The sequence below is a fragment of the Solanum dulcamara genome, chromosome 3, assembly GCF_947179165.1.
Source record: "Solanum dulcamara chromosome 3, daSolDulc1.2, whole genome shotgun sequence".
Lineage (NCBI taxonomy): Eukaryota > Viridiplantae > Streptophyta > Magnoliopsida > Solanales > Solanaceae > Solanum > Solanum dulcamara.
In genome coordinates, this window is record NC_077239.1 from 4,407,139 (window position 1) to 4,427,411 (window position 20,273).

At 34.9% G+C, this 20,273-nt stretch overlaps 3 protein-coding genes across 4 annotated transcripts; 1 reads left to right on the plus strand and 2 right to left on the minus strand.

Moving 5' to 3' along the window:
* Window positions 1-8,461: 8,461 nt before the first annotated feature.
* LOC129881473 (uncharacterized) lies at window positions 8,462-9,412 on the minus strand. Its single transcript, XM_055955669.1, has one exon. The coding sequence runs from the start codon at window positions 9,394-9,396 to the stop codon at window positions 8,476-8,478; it is 921 nt and encodes a 306-aa protein (XP_055811644.1). The 5' UTR covers window positions 9,397-9,412; the 3' UTR covers window positions 8,462-8,475.
* A 2,117-nt stretch (window positions 9,413-11,529) lies between these two features.
* Window positions 11,530-15,197, plus strand: LOC129882231 (heat shock cognate 70 kDa protein 2-like). Its single transcript, XM_055956433.1, has 2 exons — window positions 11,530-11,860; window positions 13,284-15,197. Exons 1-2 carry the CDS (start codon window positions 11,647-11,649, stop codon window positions 15,017-15,019), a joined length of 1,950 nt encoding a protein of 649 aa, XP_055812408.1. The 5' UTR covers window positions 11,530-11,646; the 3' UTR covers window positions 15,020-15,197.
* A 1,327-nt stretch (window positions 15,198-16,524) lies between these two features.
* Window positions 16,525-18,987, minus strand: LOC129882232 (uncharacterized). 2 transcript variants are annotated; one of them, XM_055956436.1, is made up of 2 exons: window positions 18,715-18,982; window positions 16,525-18,025 (listed from the first exon to the last, which is right to left on the minus strand). In XM_055956436.1, the coding sequence occupies exon 2, from the start codon at window positions 17,811-17,813 to the stop codon at window positions 16,677-16,679; it is 1,137 nt and encodes a 378-aa protein (XP_055812411.1). In that variant the 5' UTR covers window positions 17,814-18,025; window positions 18,715-18,982; the 3' UTR covers window positions 16,525-16,676. The 2 variants fall into 2 exon arrangements, with proteins under 2 accessions (XP_055812411.1, XP_055812410.1); XM_055956435.1 differs by having other exon boundaries at window positions 16,525-18,987.
* Between the last annotated feature and the right edge of the window lie 1,286 nt (window positions 18,988-20,273).

The following is a 20,273-nucleotide window of genomic DNA, read 5'->3' on the forward strand; positions in this document are numbered from 1 at the left end:
TAGTCAACTTTAACTTACATATATATGTATAATAAAGAATTAAGACTTTCATTTTTCAAGAAATGTCTCAATTATATCATATTAATATCTTACACATGTAAAAATATTTAAAATAAAGTACAAATAATTCTCTTAATTAATCAATCACACTAAAAGAACATTTAAATCAAGATAAAGTAGTTATAATTTCAACATCTAAATAATTAGCTACTATTTTATATATTTGCTGTACTATTATATAGTTAGAAATATATGATTTTTATATGTAATTATGTACTTTGATTACGGTATTCGATTTTCATTTTTTTTTTATAAATACCAAATATACCATATCGAATATCGAATTGTTTTTAAAAAACATATCAAATACCATACCAACTACCATACTATCAAAATCGTGGTGTTAAAAATTTCAATTTCAATATGTATTTGGTATCTACCGTACCATGCCTATCCCTAGCCCATCATATACAAGGTTAAATTTTAAATATGCTCTATCTCACTTTATTTTATTTTAGGCATACAACAACAACAACAACAATAACAATAACATATTCAGTAAAATTTTACAAGTGGTGTCTAGATATAGATGGACATGGTATGGTATATATCGAATATCATATTGAAACTAAAAAAAAAATTATACTGCGGTATAAATGTTATGGTATTTAACATGATATTTGATATGATATTTGATGTTTATTAAAAAAAATACCGTATACGACATCGAAATTTTAAAGTTATTGAGATGTAAAGATTAGTTAGAAAATTAGTTGGAAACAGGGGTATTATGGTCATTTTCAGCCCTCCTAATTAAACAAACTAACTACCAATTAGTTAGATAGTTAGCCTAAGTAACTACCTATATATATATATATATATATATATATATATATATATATATATATATATATATGTGACTAAGGCTACTGAGATGTTAGGGCATTTTCTGAAGCCCCAAAATTGAAAAAATCTCTTCCTCTCTCTCTACTCTATCTTCTCTCTATCTTCTTCTTCTTCTTCATCCTGATCTTAGATGTAGAAGAGCTCAGATAAGCTCATGGTATCAGAGCAGTGATCACAGCAAGAAGCTCACCTAGCTGATTCAAAGACTCGAAGATCAGAGTCAAAGATTCAGTCAAGTTTCTAGCTCAGTCTTTACAGATTTAAGCTTCATCGAAGCTCAAACTGCAATCAACACTGATTTCCGTAACAAAGAGCTAAAAGGTAAAGAGATGACAGGTGAAGCCACAGATTCAGCTCAACGAGTGGCTATATCAGGTTCATCAAGCTCGGTAGGTAACAATGGACAAGGTATTGACTATAATCATCCCTTATTCCTTAGTCCTACGGATGTGAGTGGTATTAGCATCATATCATTCCAGTTGCAAGACATTGAAAACTATACCTTGTGGAATCTATCAATTAAACTAGCTTTATTAGGTAAAACAAATTAGGACTTGTGGATGGTACATACAGGAAAGAAATGTACAGTGAAGAGCTATGGGGCCAATGGGAAAGGGTAAATGCGATTGTGTTATCATGGCTTATGAACTCAGTAACGAAGAGCTTGCTTAGTGGAATTGCATTTGCGTCAAATGCTTCAAGTGTGTGATCTGACCTACAAGAGAGATTTGACAGGGTTGATGGATCAAGAACCTACAGCCTACACAAAGAAATAACCATTTTACAACAAAGAACAGCTTCTGTTTCAGCATATTATACAAGGCTGAAAGCACTGTGGGATGAGTTTGAAGTGTTAGTGCCTCCACCGTGTTGCAATTGTGAGAAATTCAGAGGATTTGTAGCTCACATGAATAGACAAAAGTTGTATCAATTTCTAATGGGATTGAACGACACATATCATCAAGCTAGGAGTCAGATTCTCATGATAGATCCTTTACCTACTATCAATCAAGCATATGCTATGATAGTAAGAGATGAAAGTCAGAAGGCTGTGGTGACAGGCATCAACAATTTAGGACTATATTCATCAAATTCTGATTCAATAGCTATGTACTCTAGAGTTGGAAACAGTTCAGGTATTAGTAACAGGTTCAAGAAAAATACATCCTTAATCTGTGAGTTCTGTAAGTGTATAGGCCACACAAAAGAGTCCTGCTATAAGGTGGTGGGATATCCCCCAGATTTCAAGTCCAAAAGGAAGGTTCAGAGTGCAAACATGGTTCATGCAGACACCAATGGCCACACTAATCAATCTCAGCAGTCAGGTCAGGCTAGTTTCTCTTATGGTTTGAACACAAATGTGACTGATGAAGCAATATGGGATAGAAACAGCACAGGACAGCACACTGCAGATAAACTATCAGCAACTACTTCTAACAAGACAGCTGAGAAAGAGGTCAAGCAACTATTGCAGGGGTGTACATTTACAAAAGATCAGTATGAGCAGATTCTTATGATGATGAATCAACAGTCAGGATCAAGAGCCAATGCACCTGATTGCAATAAGGCAAACAATGCAGGTAAGGCCTTATTTGTAACTGAAAATAGTGATATGTGGATTGTGGATATAGGTGCAACAAACCATATGGTGTCTAAGATAGAGATGCTGCTAAAAGAGTCTGTACTTAAACTTGCCACTCCGAAGGATGTGTGTTTAGCAAATGGTGGTACCACTCAAGTAACTCATATTGGATCTTGTAGCCTACCATCTAGAAGTCTGATCACTAATGTGTTCCATATTTCGGAATTCAAGTACAACTTAATGTCTGTTAGGAAAATAACTAAGGAATTGGGTTGCTCAGACTCCTTCTTCCCCGATTTCTGTGTTTTGCAGGAGCTCTACACTAGGAAGGTGAAGGAAGTTAGTAGACAAGAGGGTGGCCTATATCTGCTATGGAGCCAATTAAATCAAGGTAATGCAAGTAAGACTCAGGATTCTGCCTACTCTGTTGATGCTGGTCAGTCAACAAACAAGGAATCAGATATAGAGCTATGGCATAAAAGGCTAGGATATGTATCTTCAGCTGTACTTGTCAAGATATTCACTATGAATAAAGTTAGTATGTGTAAGGTGTCTGAGTGCTTAGTGTGTCCATTTGCAAAACAAACTAGACCTGTATTTCCTTCTAGCATCATCAAAAGTAGTAGCTATTTTGATTTGATACATATTGATCTTTGGAGTCCTTATAATACAACTACCTTTGATGGTACCAAGTATTTCCTTACAATTATTGATGATTTTTCAAGAATGACTTGACTATTCTTACTTAAGCACAAATCAGATGTGTGTGTCTCTTAAACTCTTTCTGCAGTATACTAAGAATCAGTTTGGGAAGGTGGTTAAAGTCCTAAGATCTGATAATGGTACTGGGTTTGTTAACTCAGTATGTGATAGTATGTTCAAATCACTGGATATTATACATCAAAGGTCCTGTCCATACACTCCTCAACAAAATGGTGTGGCTGAGAGGAAACATAGACACCTACTAGAAGTAACCAGAGTCCTCAAATTTCAAGCTAAAATACCTATCAAATTTTAGGGTCACTGTGTGCTAGCTGCTGCTTATCTCATAAATAAAACTCCCAGTACTGTGCTTGAGTTCCACACTCCTTATGAAAGATTGTATGGCATAAAGTCAGGTTTATCTCATTTGAGAACACTTGGTTGTCTAGCCCTAGCCAAGAACCTCACTGAACATGACAAACTTATGCCCAGATCAAAATCAGCAGTTCACATGGGATATTCTGAAGTGCAAAAAGGCTATATCCTGTTTGATTTACACAATAGCTCATTTTTTGTCAACATGGATATTCACTTTCGAGAAGACATATTTTCATTTGCCAAGAATGATAATTCTGCAACACAGCAGCTATTTGTAACTATGTAAACTATTCTCATCTCTCACCTTCTCATTAGTGTTTTATTGCAGTTACATCCTCTGTGATAGAACCCAACAGCTATGCTAAAGCAATCAAAGATCCAAGATGGGTTGAAGCTATGCAGACTGAGATCCAGGCCTTAGAAAGCAACAACACCTGGGAGATCACTTCATTACCTACAGGAAAAAGGCCTATTGGCTGTAGATGGATATACAAGGTCAAATACAAATCCACAGGTGAAATAGAGAGGTTCAAAGCAAGATTAGTTGCAAAAAGATACAATCAACAGGAAGGAATTGATTACAAGGAGACCTTCTCTCCTGTTGTGAAAATGGTCACTGTTAGAGCCATTCTCTCAACTGCAGCTTCTAAGAATTGGCACATCCATCAAATGGATATCTTCAATGCCTTCCTACATGGGGACCTGGAGGATGAAATATATATGCAGCTTTCTCAGGGATTTGTCAGTCAAGGGGAGAAGGTGTGTAGACTAACAAAGTCCCTTTATAGGCTCAAGCAGGCTCCAAAGCAGTGGAATCACAAACTCACTGAAGCTCTAACCTCCCTTAAGTTCAAACAAAGTCAATATGATTACTCCTTATTCATTAACAAGTCAACAGAAGGTATTGCAATTGTACTTGTATATGTAGATGGCATGTTAATAACTGGTAGCAGCCTTAAACTGATAGAAGATACAAAACAGGCTTTACAAAGAGCCTTCAAAATGAAAGACTTAGGGGAGCTTAAATACTTCCTAGGAATTGAATTTGCAAGAACCACAGAAGGTATACTCATGCATCAAAGGAAGTATACCCTTGAACTTATAGCTGAGGTATGACTGCCTGCAGCCAAACCAGCAGAAACTCCTATAGACACCAACATCAAGCTCACATCAAGGCAATATGATGATCATGTGAACAAGAAGCTGGAAGAATCAGAAGATCCTTTGGTAGATCAAGTTGCATATCAAAAACTCATAGGTAAGCTACTGTACCTCAACATGACAAGGCCAGACATCTCCTTCAGTACTCAGACACTGAGCCAGTTTTTAAATCAACCAAAAAAGTCGCACATGGAGGCTGCACTAAGGGTTGTCAAGTACTTGAAGAAGTAACCTGGACAAGGTATATTATTGTCCAGACAGTCAGATAGGCAGGTCACTGCATTTTGTGATGCAGATTGGGCTGCTTTCCCACTAATCAGAAAGTCAGTCACAGGGTTCATGATCAAGATGGGAAAGTCCCTAGTCTCATGGAAGGCCAAGAAACAAACCACAGTATTAAGGAGCTCAGCTGAAGCTGAATATAGAAGTATGGCCTCAACTGTATCAGAACTTGTATGGCTGCTGGGCATGTTGAAAAAAGTGGATGCAGATGTTGAGCTGCCTGTTCAAATGTATAGTGATAGCAAAACTGCAATTCAGATTGCAGCAAATCCAGTATATCACGAAAGAACAAAACATATAGAGATAGATTGCCATTTTATCAGAGAAAAACTACAGCAAGGCCTGATCAAAGTAAGCTACTTACCATCTCAAGAGCAACCTGCAGATTTGTTAACCAAAGGGCTGTCAAGAGTTCAGCATGAGCATCTTTTGTCCAAGCTAGGAGCTTTGAAGATTTTTGCACCTCCTAGCTTGAAGGGGGGTGTTGAGATGTAAAGATTAGTTAGGAAATTAGTTAGAAGCAGGGGTATTATGGTCATTTTCAGCCCTTCTAGTTAAACAAACTAACTACCAATTAGTTAGATAGTTAGCCTAAGTAACTACCTATATATATGTATGTGACTAAGGCTACTGAGATGTTAGGGCATTTTCTGAAGCCCCAAAATTGAAAAAATCTCTTCCTCTCTATCTACTCTAACTTCTCTCTATCTTCTTCTTTTTCTTCATCCTGATCTTAGATGTAGAAGAGCTCAGATAAGCTCAAAAGTAATATATAGAACCCATATATATTATATTTAAGACTATCAACAAGCTATTTGGAAAGTAATTAAGTTCTCATGGAGCTACATATGTCAAGTTAGATTTAATAAGGTGTCAATGAATGAAATTCTTGGTGTATGGGACCATCATACTATGCTTAATTTTAGGTAATATCGTTTAAAGTTTGTATCTTTGACTACTTGATTGTGATTTATTGTTCTTTTTTGTGAAATTGTTTAACAAAGATAGTTGTTAGTCTAATATGAATGAGACATTTTTAAGAAATTCAAGTTATAATTTTTTATTATATGAACATATGTAAGTCGAAGTAAAAAAATTATGTTTATCGAACAATCACACCACAAAATATCAAAATCAAAATTAAAAATATCGAATCATATCAAGCTAATTTGGTATGATAATGATATGGTACTTTTAGATACCGAAAATCAAAGTTATTATCAATTTTAAAATATCATATTGGCCCACCCCTTAGGTCTGGAAAGGGTAGAATGTATGCAGGCCTTACAACTACCTCTCGTGGTGGTAGAGAGTTTGTTTTCGAAAGACGTTCGATTCAAGTGCACCAAATCTAGATACAAAGAAAAAGGAGAGAGTGAAGAAACTATACAATTCACAAGGAAACAGTGCAAATTTTGCCAGAAGGGAACAAAAAAAAAAAATAGTGCAATAATCGAAACACAATAAGCAAAAAACTAGGATAAATGTGTCATTTAACTTGCCATCAGTTAGTATTTATGTCCTCCAATTTTTGGTGCACTAGTATATATTTAAACTTGTATAAAGTTGAACAAATAGTTAGTGGCAATTTGTGTCCTATGTGGCGTCTTGCCTGTATTATATCATATATGATATGTGTGTCAATTTGTTTAACTTTACACATGTTTAAGTGTTTGTTTGTACAACAAAAATTGAAGGGCAAAGATGTTAGTTGAGACCAAGTTAAATAATATGTTTATGTATTATATCTTTTTTTATTTGACTATAATAAGTTAACACACTTGATATAATTATTCAGTACAGTTAAGTTTTTTTTTTATCGATATCTCAAAATCAAATCTTTTATAAAAACAAGGAAAAAAAAGAATCGTTTAGTTACAAGAGTAAAGGATTCCCTTCGTCCCATATTTGATGGGCACTTTCTATTTTACATGATGATTAAGAAATCATTAATAGATTGATTAACTTTACTATTTTGCCTTTTGTTCATATTAATTAGCCTCTTGAAAAAAGAAATTTTGATTCTTCAAAATTTGTTTTAACTTCCAAAGGCTATATTAATTGTATGGATAAATGGAGAAAAATCAATTAATTCTATCATGATTTAGTAAGTGATCAAGTAATATGGACAAATATTTATAGTAAGATGTTCATCTAAAATGAGATAGAGAAAATACTAATCACAAGATAAAGTCGGATTATTTTATTTTGTGTTTGATTAATTTCTATTTTTACCTTCACGTGTGTAAGCATGCTCACATTGTTGTGATTGATTTTATTTTATCCACATATGTAAGCTAGTTCGTATTTTCGATGTCAAGACTAGATAAAGGAGAAGGATTGGGCTAGTCATGGAAAAATATCCACCTAGACATTGTAGAAATTATAAGAGTCAGTATAGGAAAAAATTTCGTGTGTTTTCATTCCTTCTCCATGCATGTATATATACAATCATATGGAAATCCAAAGAAACTATTATGCCTAATTAACTTTACTGTACCTATTTCTATTGGCTAGTCAAACTTCTATGTCTAACTAACTTTACAGCTATAGCTTTATTCTTTACAATATCTCTAAAGATAAAATAGGTAATCTAACAAGTATGTATTCTAGGTACTTTATATCTATGCAGGCCAATTCCATTATATCTTTGGCCTTTGTTGGAATCTGAATTTCTGGCCGATGTGTGTCTCTTTGTTTTCAATAATGCTCAGGCTCAATGGTTCTTGTTCTTCACTTCATCTTCATCTTCTCTATTCTTTTCCATTGAAAATGGAGGAACTGAATCTGTAATTTCAACAGCCACATGTTAAAATATATTTTAAAGAAGAGAAAATCTCACCTCGTGATTAATTAGAGTGGAAATAATCAAAATCAAAGACTTTGTAATTACAAGAAGATGTGCGAAAACTACATATAAGGATTGTAAAATTATTTCTGGAGAAGCGATGATCACCCAAATATAAATTATTGATCTTAAATAATGTAAAGCTTGAAAGTGTCAATAATACGATTCAGGTTATTTTTAAAAAATTATATCAAATCAATTCTTCATTTATTTTTATTTTTATAACAAAATGAGAGTTTTCGAAATCGTCCCATGATCTCAATTTCTTTTTTCTATCGATATGATTTGGTTAACTTTCAAAAATAAATTAATCAAGATGGGGCTCAAAAATTACAAAAATTAAGTATTCAATAAGAAAAATTTAAATCATACGAGAGAAAAAATGTATAATACCTTATATAATTTGCTACTCAAAATTGTGAGAATACCTTGTAGTTTACTACTCCAAGATATTAATTACTTAGAAATAATTTAGTTTCAATATATAATAGTAGAAGCAAAAGTTTCAAAGTTGCGACTTTGTGTGCTAATTATATGTTGAAATTTATTTGGTCTTCTTCTGGTTTTCTTGAAAGTGATAAATATTCTTTCTATCATCCCCAATTCTAGACTTTTGTTACTGACACTGCCGATCCAAAATAGGCGAATAATGCAATGGATAAACAGCTCGACAAGTTGGGCAAGTGTTTTTCTTCGATAGCCATGGCAATAGACACCTTATATGAAAGGCATGCGAACAATAGGTTGCAATCACTTCATTCTCGTCTTTAAACTCGTCACAACAAACAGGACAACTTTCATCTATTAGATCCACAATGCAATAAGCTGAACTTCGACACCACGATCGATAACTTACCTCAACTTCAACAAATCCTCTAGCTACATCCATCGCAATTTGTGGTTTCGTTGGACAAATCCCGCCTTCACCAGTATATTCCCTTAATTTCTTAAGATACTCCACAACCTCCCAACGGTATCGATTATACGGATCATTCACAAAATCAACAATATCCCCACATCCTCCCATATCGTTCCAATTCTTTACGAATCGACAATGAGACGGAACAGGAGGAGGTATGAAATTGGGCGGCAAGGTTAAATTAAATGGAGGACGAAAATCGATACAACGAATATGTGAGATTTCGAGAACGATTACATACGTTGGTCGTGGTGGTGGTTTAAGGAAAGCTTGAGTAAATTGAAACTTTGTGAATAGGGAAAAAGATATATCGTCCCCCAACTGTTTGATAGTTTGCGGCAGAAACTGAAGAGTAGGGGAAACAAGCATTGGACCTAATGATGCGTCTTTGTTTAGTAACTTTGATAGATCAAACGGAATGACGGTAGAACGCTTCCGATCTCCCATTTTTTTATAAGTATAATTGTTGAATACAGAAGGCTGAATCCCGTTGAATGTACTTCGAATTAGACAGACACATAAGCCTTCGGATGGTGAAATTTGATTCTTTGTCAACTTCTCGTTCCATAAAAAAAGCCGTGCTGCATTGCAGACAGCGTGCTCTTGAATTCTCTCCATTGAATATCAGAATGCAATGACATTAGTAATAAGTTGATACAAAGCCTTGAGCCTCGTAGATTTTATAGTAATAAGTTAAATCCTAAATTGTTTAGGATTTGGCAATGGTTTTCCTATTTCTAGTCAAATTGGGTCATATAAACTAACTATTATAACTATAGGTATTATTATGAGATTATGAACTTGTTGTATATAGGCATCATGGAGAGAAGCTTAAGAAGCAAAGGAGAATGGAAAAATTACAGTGTTATTAGCGGTCATTCGGGTTGGGTGCGATCAGTTGCAGTAGATCCTAGTAATACTTGTGTTAGCGGAAACGTGAAAATATAAATAACAAGGAAGAACAACAATATTTAACGTCGTTCGGATCAGAATGATCCTACATCCACCAGAGAACAACTGTATTTATATTAACAAAGAAAGGGGAGAGATTTCAAATACAACTAAGAGAATTGCTCTATCAATTCTCTACTCTTCTGATATATTTCGCAAATGTCTTAGAATATGAGAAGACAAGAGCGAAATATTTTTGAGGTGTGTTTCAAATGAATCAAGAATAACTTATTTGTATGAATAAATTCTTGCTCTTGATGTCATCCATAACATTATATTTTGTGAAGATATCAAAATTTACCAAACTTTCACCTACCAAGTTGCTATATTAAATGATTTAAATATATTGAAAATCAATTTAAATCTATTTTTTTATTTTTACAAATTAAAAGAAAAGCTACATAAGAGTATATTTGATCATTCTCGCAAATTTGATGAGTGTGTTTTTATTTTTTTTCATAAGTGACTTTTTTTTTCCTTCTTTAATTCAACAACTAGTTGAGTTTATTATCTTGATGATCAAATTTCTTTTTTTAGTAGTGTTCTTCTTCAATTTAAGAATTATCAGAAATAATAACGAATCTTGAAATTTTGAGACTTTTTTTTAGTTTAAATCAATTTTTTGAAAATCACCATTTGTCGAACTAAGCTTTATGTCTCTACTCTCTATCGTCAATGCGAAACAATGGACATAAAATCTCTTTCTGTTTTTTAAAAAAAAATTATTTTTTTAGAAACCTATACTTGACAAAGTCGGTAAAAGAGGTTTGTGATTTTATTTTTTTTACATTATGATTAAGGGTATGTAATGAAGATATATTTTAGATGATGAATATGGAAAAGAGCGACGATCCAAAAAATAAAAATCATTTTTTTTCTACGATCCATCTTAGTCATGTGTTGTAGACGCATGAAAATGTCCTGCACTCTTTCTTTTATAGAACATACTAAGATAATCCTTCAATTTCCCCAATATCTATCACTACTACCAGCTTTCACCCAAAAAGAAAATATTATACTAATCAGATAGGAAATCGAATTTGTGTGAGCCATTTTTGAAAATGAATTAGGAATTTTTGACCACTCAATTCAGGTGGACAAAACACCATATCAATTCATCCTATTTCATCATATCCAAAAAGTAATATGGTTCCGAAGGATACATAGAATATGGACAGTTTCAATATGACGCTATTTGTTTACATCCATTAGTTTGGGAATTCAATGCCAATTTTGATGGAGATCAAATGACTATTCCTATTTTATATGACAAACATACTACTCCTTCCGTTCCTAATTACATGTCATCATTTTAGATTTTACGCTTTTTACGAAATTAGGTAAGTTTATTATTGTATCCTTAGTATTCTCTTCAAGTTAATTTTTTAATAAATAAACATATATTTTGATTAATTAAATTAATGAATATGAACTAATCATTTAATTTTTTTATATTGCTCAAATTCATATTTTAAAGTTAATAACTCTCTTGAGGATAAAATAAAAAGAATAATTTTATTTATATATTTATTGTTATGAAATAAGAATGATATATAAATAAAAACTTAGGAAATATAAATCATAAAATAGCATAAGTATTTTGGGCAAGTGGGCAACAACAAAATCCAGTCAAATTTGGCTAGCGGGGGAAGTCTTATTCCCACTTAGGGGGAAAAAGAAACGAATCACAGACCGTTAAAGTATCATCTGAGAGATCTAACGGCTATAAACCCACTCTAAGTTTTAGGGTTTAGGAACATTCTAGAACTCTACTCCTTATAAAGTCTCATCTTTCTCATCGCATTTTTCCTCCTTACAAACCCTAGTTCCTCAAAGCTTATTACTGCCTCTCCTTTCTCTTCAAAAAACTCACCGACACTAAGCGAAGGAGAGAAGCAGAGAAATACAGTAGTAGATATGTCTGGAAAGGGTGAAGGTCCAGCAATCGGTATTGATCTCGGAACAACATACTCTTGCGTCGGTGTTTGGCAGCATGATCGTGTTGAGATCATCGCTAATGATCAAGGAAACAGAACGACGCCGTCTTATGTTGGATTCACTGACTCTGAGCGTCTCATTGGTGATGCTGCTAAGAATCAGGTCGCAATGAACCCTATCAACACTGTATTCGGTAAGATTTCGATCTACTCTCTATTCAAGTTTTTCATCTGTGATCTATGATCTATAATGATGTCATTCAATTTGTTGGACGTTTTTCGCTTATTGATAGTCAGTTTAGCTAACTGCTCTGTGTACACGTTTTCATATGTGATTTTTTAGCTGTATCGATCTCTGTTTTTTCATAATGGCGTGGTCTTTATAGTTTGTTGGATGTATTTTGCTTATTGATAATTAGCTTAGCTTACTTTTCGTGCTAGATCTGATTAGATTTACTGTAAAGCTTATATTTATATATCCAGAGGCTACACAAACACTATTTACTCAATATTTTCATGCGTACCTGTGCAGTTACTAATTTTTGGATGTTATTCTAGATCTAGTCCTTTTCAATTTAAATTTGGATATTGAGTAAGTAAATGAATACTATTAGTCCTACCATACAAGTTTCGTGTATAATGATTACTAGTTTGTGGCATTGTTTGGACATACTAGGTACTGTGCTATGTGTTGTGTCATGTATATGATAAGTTTATTGGCAAAAGCTGTAGGTTGTGCTGCTTTGTTTAGTCTAGTGATAAATTTGTAGGGTCTTAGTCAAAATAAAGTTAGGATCTTGTCCTTATAAGTTTACCTTGTGTAGATCTTCAGTTACATCTATGAGGATTTTTATGAAGACGTTAAGTCGCTCTCATTTTAATATTCCTTTACTTGCTTGTGCTTATAGTGAGTTGAATTGTCCTTGTAACTTTTGAGCTAACATGCACTATATAAATTTGCTTTTCATATTAAAAGCCTTACTATTATATTTAAGAAGCTTAAAATTTTTGTGTTTAACTGTTGAAGTTTAGACAGTGTACGAAGGTCTATTTTTGTGGCAGGTCTTGTTTGACATGTACATTTGGAGATTGAAACTTTTTTATAGCCGATCTTATTTTTTATACGTACATTTAAAGATTAGAAAAGGTCGCAGGGCTAGAAGGTCTGCTTAATTTATTGCTGCATCTTGGTTCTTGCTAAAGTCCATTGCTTGTTCTGGTATAATTTATTGCTGTATCTTGGTCTGCTTAATTTATTGCTGCATCGTGGTTCTTGCTAAAGTCCATTGCTTGTTCTGGTATATTTAGCTAGTTTAATTCTGTTATCTATATCTATATGCTTGTTATAGTGTGAAGTTGTCAAGGAGAACTGAAAGAGAGAGGTCTGGTGTAGTTTGCTTGTATTTTTCTGATAAATGGTATAATTACACAATATGATAGATATTTTATTTATCAAGAAGTCTGTTGTTGAAAAACCTTAATTTTAAGTAATAAATAATGCAATGAATTTGAATCTTCCAACAACTTTATATTTGGTAGAAATTTTTTTCTGTAGTTTGTAGATTGTTTTATGATCTTTAAGATCTATGTGTTGAACAAAAAATATTTATAATGCAGATGCAAAAAGGTTGATTGGTAGGAGATTCAGTGATGCAACAGTGCAGAGTGACATTAAGCATTGGCCATTTAAGGTCATTGCTGGACCTGGTGATAAGCCAATGATTGTTGTTAACTACAAGGGTGAGGAGAAGCAGTTTGCTGCTGAGGAAATCTCTTCTATGGTGCTCATTAAGATGAGGGAGATTGCTGAAGCTTTCCTTGGTTCCACTGTCAAGAATGCTGTGGTTACCGTCCCAGCCTACTTTAACGACTCTCAGCGTCAGGCTACCAAGGATGCTGGTGTTATTGCTGGTCTGAATGTTATGCGTATTATCAACGAGCCTACAGCTGCTGCCATTGCTTATGGTCTGGATAAGAAGGCAACTAGTGTTGGTGAGAAGAATGTGTTGATCTTTGATCTTGGTGGTGGTACCTTTGATGTATCTCTCCTTACCATTGAGGAAGGTATCTTTGAGGTGAAGGCCACTGCTGGAGACACTCATCTTGGAGGTGAGGACTTTGACAACAGGATGGTGAACCATTTTGTTCAAGAATTTAAGAGGAAGAACAAGAAGGATATCAGTGGTAATCCTAGGGCACTTAGAAGGTTGAGAACTGCTTGTGAGAGGGCGAAGAGGACCCTTTCATCCACTGCTCAGACCACAATTGAGATTGATTCTCTCTATGAGGGTATTGATTTCTATTCCACCATTACCCGTGCTAGATTTGAAGAGCTCAACATGGATCTGTTCAGGAAGTGCATGGAACCAGTTGAGAAGTGTTTGAGAGATGCTAAGATGGACAAGAACTCTATCCATGATGTTGTACTTGTTGGTGGCTCCACCAGAATTCCCAAGGTTCAGCAGCTCCTGCAAGACTTTTTCAATGGGAAGGAGCTCTGCAAGAGCATCAACCCTGATGAAGCTGTTGCTTATGGTGCTGCTGTACAAGCTGCAATTTTGAGTGGTGAAGGTAATGAGAAGGTGCAAGACTTGTTGCTGTTGGATGTTACACCTCTTTCCCTTGGACTTGAAACTGCTGGTGGTGTCATGACTGTGTTGATCCCCAGAAATACCACTATCCCAACCAAGAAAGAGCAGGTCTTCTCAACCTACTCAGACAATCAGCCTGGTGTGTTGATCCAGGTATATGAAGGTGAGAGAACTAGGACCAGGGACAACAACTTGCTTGGCAAATTTGAGCTCTCTGGTATTCCTCCTGCTCCCAGGGGAGTTCCTCAGATCACAGTGTGCTTTGACATTGATGCCAATGGCATCTTGAATGTTTCTGCTGAGGACAAGACCACTGGACAAAAGAACAAGATCACCATCACCAATGACAAGGGCAGACTCTCCAAGGAGGAGATTGAGAAGATGGTTCAAGAAGCGGAGAAATACAAATCCGAGGATGAAGACCACAAGAAGAAGGTAGAGGCAAAGAATGCTTTGGAGAACTATGCATACAACATGAGGAACACCATCAAGGATGAGAAGATTGCATCCAAGCTGCCTGAGGCAGACAAGAAGAAGATTGAGGAAGCCATTGAGCAGGCCATCCAGTGGCTCGATGCCAATCAGCTTGCTGAGTCGGACGAATTCGAGGACAAGATGAAGGAGTTGGAGAGCATCTGCAATCCAATTATTGCCAAGATGTACCAAGGTGCTGGTGGTGACATGGGTGCTGACATGGGTGATGATGGTCCTGCTCCTAGTGGTGGCAGCGGTGCTGGTCCCAAGATCGAGGAGGTTGACTAAGCTGTTTCTGTTCCTCATGTTTTTGGTTTCATGAGATATTTTTATCCCCAAGAACTGCATTTTATTATTTCTGCATCGTAGTTTTTAGTTAATGATGATACTTTTTTGGGTATTTTGGCTTGTGTTCAAGTATACTATTTTAATTTTCGGATTTATATAATTTCAGATTTTGCTGAAAGCTTGGCTGTCCTGTTTGATCTATGCCTTGAATATCTGTTCTATTTTTCTATGACAAGTCTGATGATATTTTCTGTTTCTGGCTTTCTTTTTGGTGAGTGGCCTTAATTTATGGAAGATAACAGCTACATGGGATAAAAAATTGTCCAGTAGATCTAACATTTGTGTTTACGAAATATGTTAGCTAGTGGATTACATGTATGTTGTTTACTCCTAAGTCGGTGATAAGGAAATGTCAACTATGATAATTGGACGATTGCTGATCTGAAAGGTCGATTTTTCATTGATAGCCTATTTGCCCTCTTCTATCGTTTGACGTTATTTAAGTTATCCCACTGTCTCTCAATAGAAGTGGGAATATGAAATCAGCACGTAGTTTTGACAATTTCTACAATTTGTTTAAGAAACAAAATATTAAATAGGAAAAGTAGTTCATCCATGCAAGCAATAAAGGGGGGACCAACAAAACAAGTGGGTAACAGTTGCCACCATTGACCACAATGTTAGCAAGTTGATGATGACATGCACTTGTGCAGAAAGTAAGCAAATTTAGACTCAACTTTCTTCATTTTAATTGTCACATGCTGTCAAACAATTACTCAATGCTAAGAGGGACACGTCCAATAGCTCCATTGCCTTGGGTTTGTGGTCCTTAAGATACAAGTGATAGGCTCTCGAAAGTAATCACTGATCCAGGTTCATTTGGGATTGTGATAACATTTTTCAATCGATTGTGTGATAACTTTTTCTTCATTCAAGATATTACATAGATTAATATATTCCCGATTGACCTCAGTGACAAATAATTGAATGCTTTAACTAGTACAGTAAGAGAAGTTAGATAAGCTAAAAAAATGTATGTGTCTGAAAGCTCGAGATCATAAATAGATTCAAGTAACCATTGAAAACAGCTATGTATTAATGCCATTCATTAACAGACAAAACAGAACTGTCAAGCTTTGACGATTCGTCCTCAGAACACTTGGTTAAAGGTGATCTGGAAAAAGTAGTTAGAGATGGACCTAAAACTGGAAGACTTTGATTCATCACCTTCACAAGCTCAGATTGTAGTCCATTGCTAGCAGTGCCCTCGGTGACTCCAAAACCGCAAGCTTTGAGTTTCTATTTATTCGAAAATTTTCAATATTACAGTTAACTCTCAACAGATTAATATTGGCGATTCACATTTCTACCCAAGTATTTAGCTAATTAACTTAATTTTTATATGTATTCCTATTTCAATCTCTCATAGACCGGCAACTAGCATTGACTTTCAACTTTCAAGCAGCTCAAGAACCTCTACCAAAATATCAATTACTCCTACTATATACTAAAAAAGGATATCAAATTTCATAGCAACTAGTGTTGCAACAACCTACCAACAACATCTAGCGGAATATACATCATACAGTTGCATAAAACTACATCATATGAAAACTAAGTTGGTGCATAATGAAGCATGCTCCCTAACGTCTTCCACTTAGGTCAACATGAGGTCATTTCCCCCAAGGTGAGGACGGAGGCAAACACGAACTTCATGTTCTTCAGGTCCTTCGCAAAGTTTTGGTACCAACATCTCGAGCACAGTTCCTGATTCGTCGTAGTATGCTTCAATTTTGGCATCTTCAGGTATTCTGGTTGACAGAGGAATTTCTCTGACAAACTCCCCCGGAGGGCAATGTTCTGAGGATGAATCGTCAAGCTTGAAAGTTCTGTTTTGTCTGTTAATGAATGGCATCCGAGATGTGCTTAAACAAGACACCTTTATTATACCGTGTGTGAGCGTGTTTCGCCAGGAAACTTTCACCCTTTGAAGATCTACAAATGGCAAACTGAGTAAGATCAAGTAACCTTGTTCATCTTCATATATGCTTTTTGCAGCTGTTACAGGCCCGTAGGCATCTCTCAACACCCCACTAAAGTCATGTAACCAATGCGGTTCAGTTGCGTGAATTTCAAGATCCGGAGTTTGATAGGAAGGAGGATTTACTTGCAGGTAACACTCATCTTCATTTCCGTGAGGGAAGAAATCCTTTTTCCTTTTGCCATTGGCAGGTAGTAGATCCATTGCGTCCCCGTTGCTGTGACTGGATGGCTGAGTTAACAAATTAAGCCCTGATCCATTAGCCAGTTTCTTTGGATTGGAATGTGGACTACTCTTAATTGGTGGGAGTGGTCTCTCAAGCTCAAATTCAGTGTTGGGGAGGTTTCTCCATGAACTGTAATCGCTTGCTTCGAGTGGGATACTAAAGTTGAGTTCCCTACCAGTGAGTTCCATCCATCTTTTACGCTCCTCTTCATCAAGAACCATGAGACTGGGAGATGGAACGACTTCAATACCATGAATACACTGAGGATTTGATAGACCCCTGTAGTGCTTCCTCTGCATTCTATGAGATCGTACGAAACCCTTGTCAACACTAAAGGGAAACGGACGCTCCCCTTGACGAGAATGCCCATTCATGTAACTCCGGAGCTGCATCTTACCCAGTGCATTCTCAGGCCTTTCCTTGAAAATCCACATATACAGGTTCTCCATGTCATGCTGAACCATGAATACATCAAGCTGGAGATCAGATTTATCAAACCCGGAATATCCATTACTATCCCGTACCATCTTCGCCTTGGATTTCTCATTTAACACAGGCCTAAAATAAAAGCTAAAGAAAACCCAAGCACCCCAAATACTATCCAAACGTTTTGCACATTTCCTTCCAACTTTTGGTACACTAATACAACTTTCAGTTTCATATACCTGTGTTCCAAGCCCAACATCAAGAATATCACAATGTTCCGAGTTCCATGGCTGCGGAGGAGGACTACGCTCAGCTGATAAAGGCAAATTAATATCAGGTGGACAAGTTATGACTACTTGTCTATTCATCTCGAGGTCTAATTCATCATGTGATGAAGATGCACTCGAATCCATGGACAAACGGGTCGAAGGATGATGATTCTCCATCGACAGTAGTACAGTACCAAAAAGTATCTTCTATCTCACAATTCCTTTTCTTGGGAGTGAACAACAATTACTAATGACAACTTTCAAAACTAACAAACCAGAACAACAACTTGAACAAAAAGACTTAAATCTTTACAAACACAACAACTATACTATAGTTCTCTATATCACAAAACCTTAAAACTTATTCCACCAGAGAAACAAACAAAACCCCAGATTGGTAAAATCAGCAAATACAAAAAAGGGAAACCTGACACAACCCCAAATTATTATGCAACAAAACAATGAAACTTTAGGAACAAAAAATCCCTATTTATACATACAGAGATGACAAAAGCCAAAATCCAAAATCCAAGAAGATCAACCCTGTAAAAGTGCATAGGCTTTTCCAACACAAACAATATAAAAATTGAATCTTTATCCACTAGTATAGTATAAAAAAGATAATCTTTTTGTTTCTTTTTTAAATAATAAAAGTGTAAATATAGGATATTACCAATCTATGAAGCCAAAACCCAAGAAAAGTACCAAATCTGAAGTGATTTTTGAAGAATACCTTAAAGCTGCTGCTGGAGGAGGAACAAAGAAGAGAGAAGAAGGGAAATCAATGGTCCAAATTAAAATCCCCATCTTCTTCTTCTTTCTCTTACCTTATCTTTTTCTTTTGTTTTTGTTTCTGACTCAGTCTTTCTTGTCTTTCTTAAGAATTCGTCATACATACACACACACAATTGAAAGGGGCGGAGATAGAAATATATAGAAAGAGAAAGGTGAACATAGAGAGAGAAAGAGAAAGACCCAAATGGAGAAGGAGCTAGGAAGATGGGCTGTGTGAGGTTTTGGGGAGAAGGGTGGCAGTAGTTGGGGATGGGGGACACATTTTTTTTTTCTTCCGTATCCAATATTCATATTAGAGTTCTGATTAAATTTGAATTCGAATTTATATTAGAAAATCCCATATTATGATTAAAACATTTTTTAACAAAGACGATTTTGTACTAAGAAAACTTGAACCTGAAATATTTGCCTAAACATAAAAGAATACTTATCATTACATCATAACCGTCGACGTCGGTTTGGGGGGGGGGGGGAAAATTGTTGGTTTCTGGTGACATTGACACCGAAAAATCAAGAATCATCACCGTTTCCTAACGGTGTTTCCTTAATCGATTTATACAATATTTTAACATCCATTTTCACTTGATTATGATTAGTTTTTTTTATATATATATATATATATATATATATATATGTTTTTATTTAAAATTTTAATGTTTGAAATTAATTTGCTAATTTAGATATAAATTTTAAGTGCAAGTAAATATTTATTATTCTATTATGAAAAAATTATGACTTACTAGATATATAATCAAAATAACATATTCAGTTAGCCATATAAATAAGGATCAAAAAGGATAAAATGTACGCATGTTTCAACCCTATCTTATCATACAACTACAATATTTCTTTGTTTTGTCTTTAGCTTTCGTAAGAGCTCTACTATTTATTTATTGACCAAATAACCAAATGCATCAATCAATTTTTTTTTAGCATTAGTGTCAATAGATAATATTAAATCAATTTTAAAAAATTATACATAAAATATTTAGTTTTGTGGAAAGATCACAGGTTCATGTATTTCATAAATTAAATAACACATAAATTCACCCCTGTATAAACTAATTTTTTGGAGTTAAGTTTGGTTCAAAATTCATTTCTTTGTATGATATCAGAGCATGACTAATTCTAATTAATATTTATTAATGGACCACCCAATTAAATTTTTCACACATCAAATATTCAGTCATAAACGTGAGGTGGAATGCTGAAAAATCTCACATCAAATAAAATAAAAATCTTTTTATAAACTTAGATAGTTTTTCTCTCGAAATTTATTTCTTTATCCACCCAATATGAAAGATAAATAATTAAAGAGAGAAAAACTTAAACGTGAGAAAGCACTAAGGTTTTTTATTTGTGACTCTTGGGATGAAACATCTTAGAAGATCTTTTTGTTTATTATAGAAAATAAATGTTATAAGATGTGTATCTTATTAGGATTATCACCTTCTAGGGAGCTAAGTGATAATTTTAATGATTAAATAACATTATAAA

Coding starts and splice junctions, on each gene's coding strand:
- LOC129881473 (XM_055955669.1), bottom strand. CDS start 9,396: ATGGAGAGAATTCAAGAGCACGCTGTCTGCAATGCAGCACGGCTTTTT.
- LOC129882231 (XM_055956433.1), top strand. CDS start 11,647: ATGTCTGGAAAGGGTGAAGGTCCAGCAATCGGTATTGATCTCGGAACA. Junction 11,861..13,283: donor CCCTATCAACACTGTATTCG/GTAAGATTTCGA, acceptor TTTATAATGCAG/ATGCAAAAAGGTTGATTGGT.
- LOC129882232 (XM_055956435.1), bottom strand. CDS start 18,158: ATGGAGAATCATCATCCTTCGACCCGTTTGTCCATGGATTCGAGTGCA.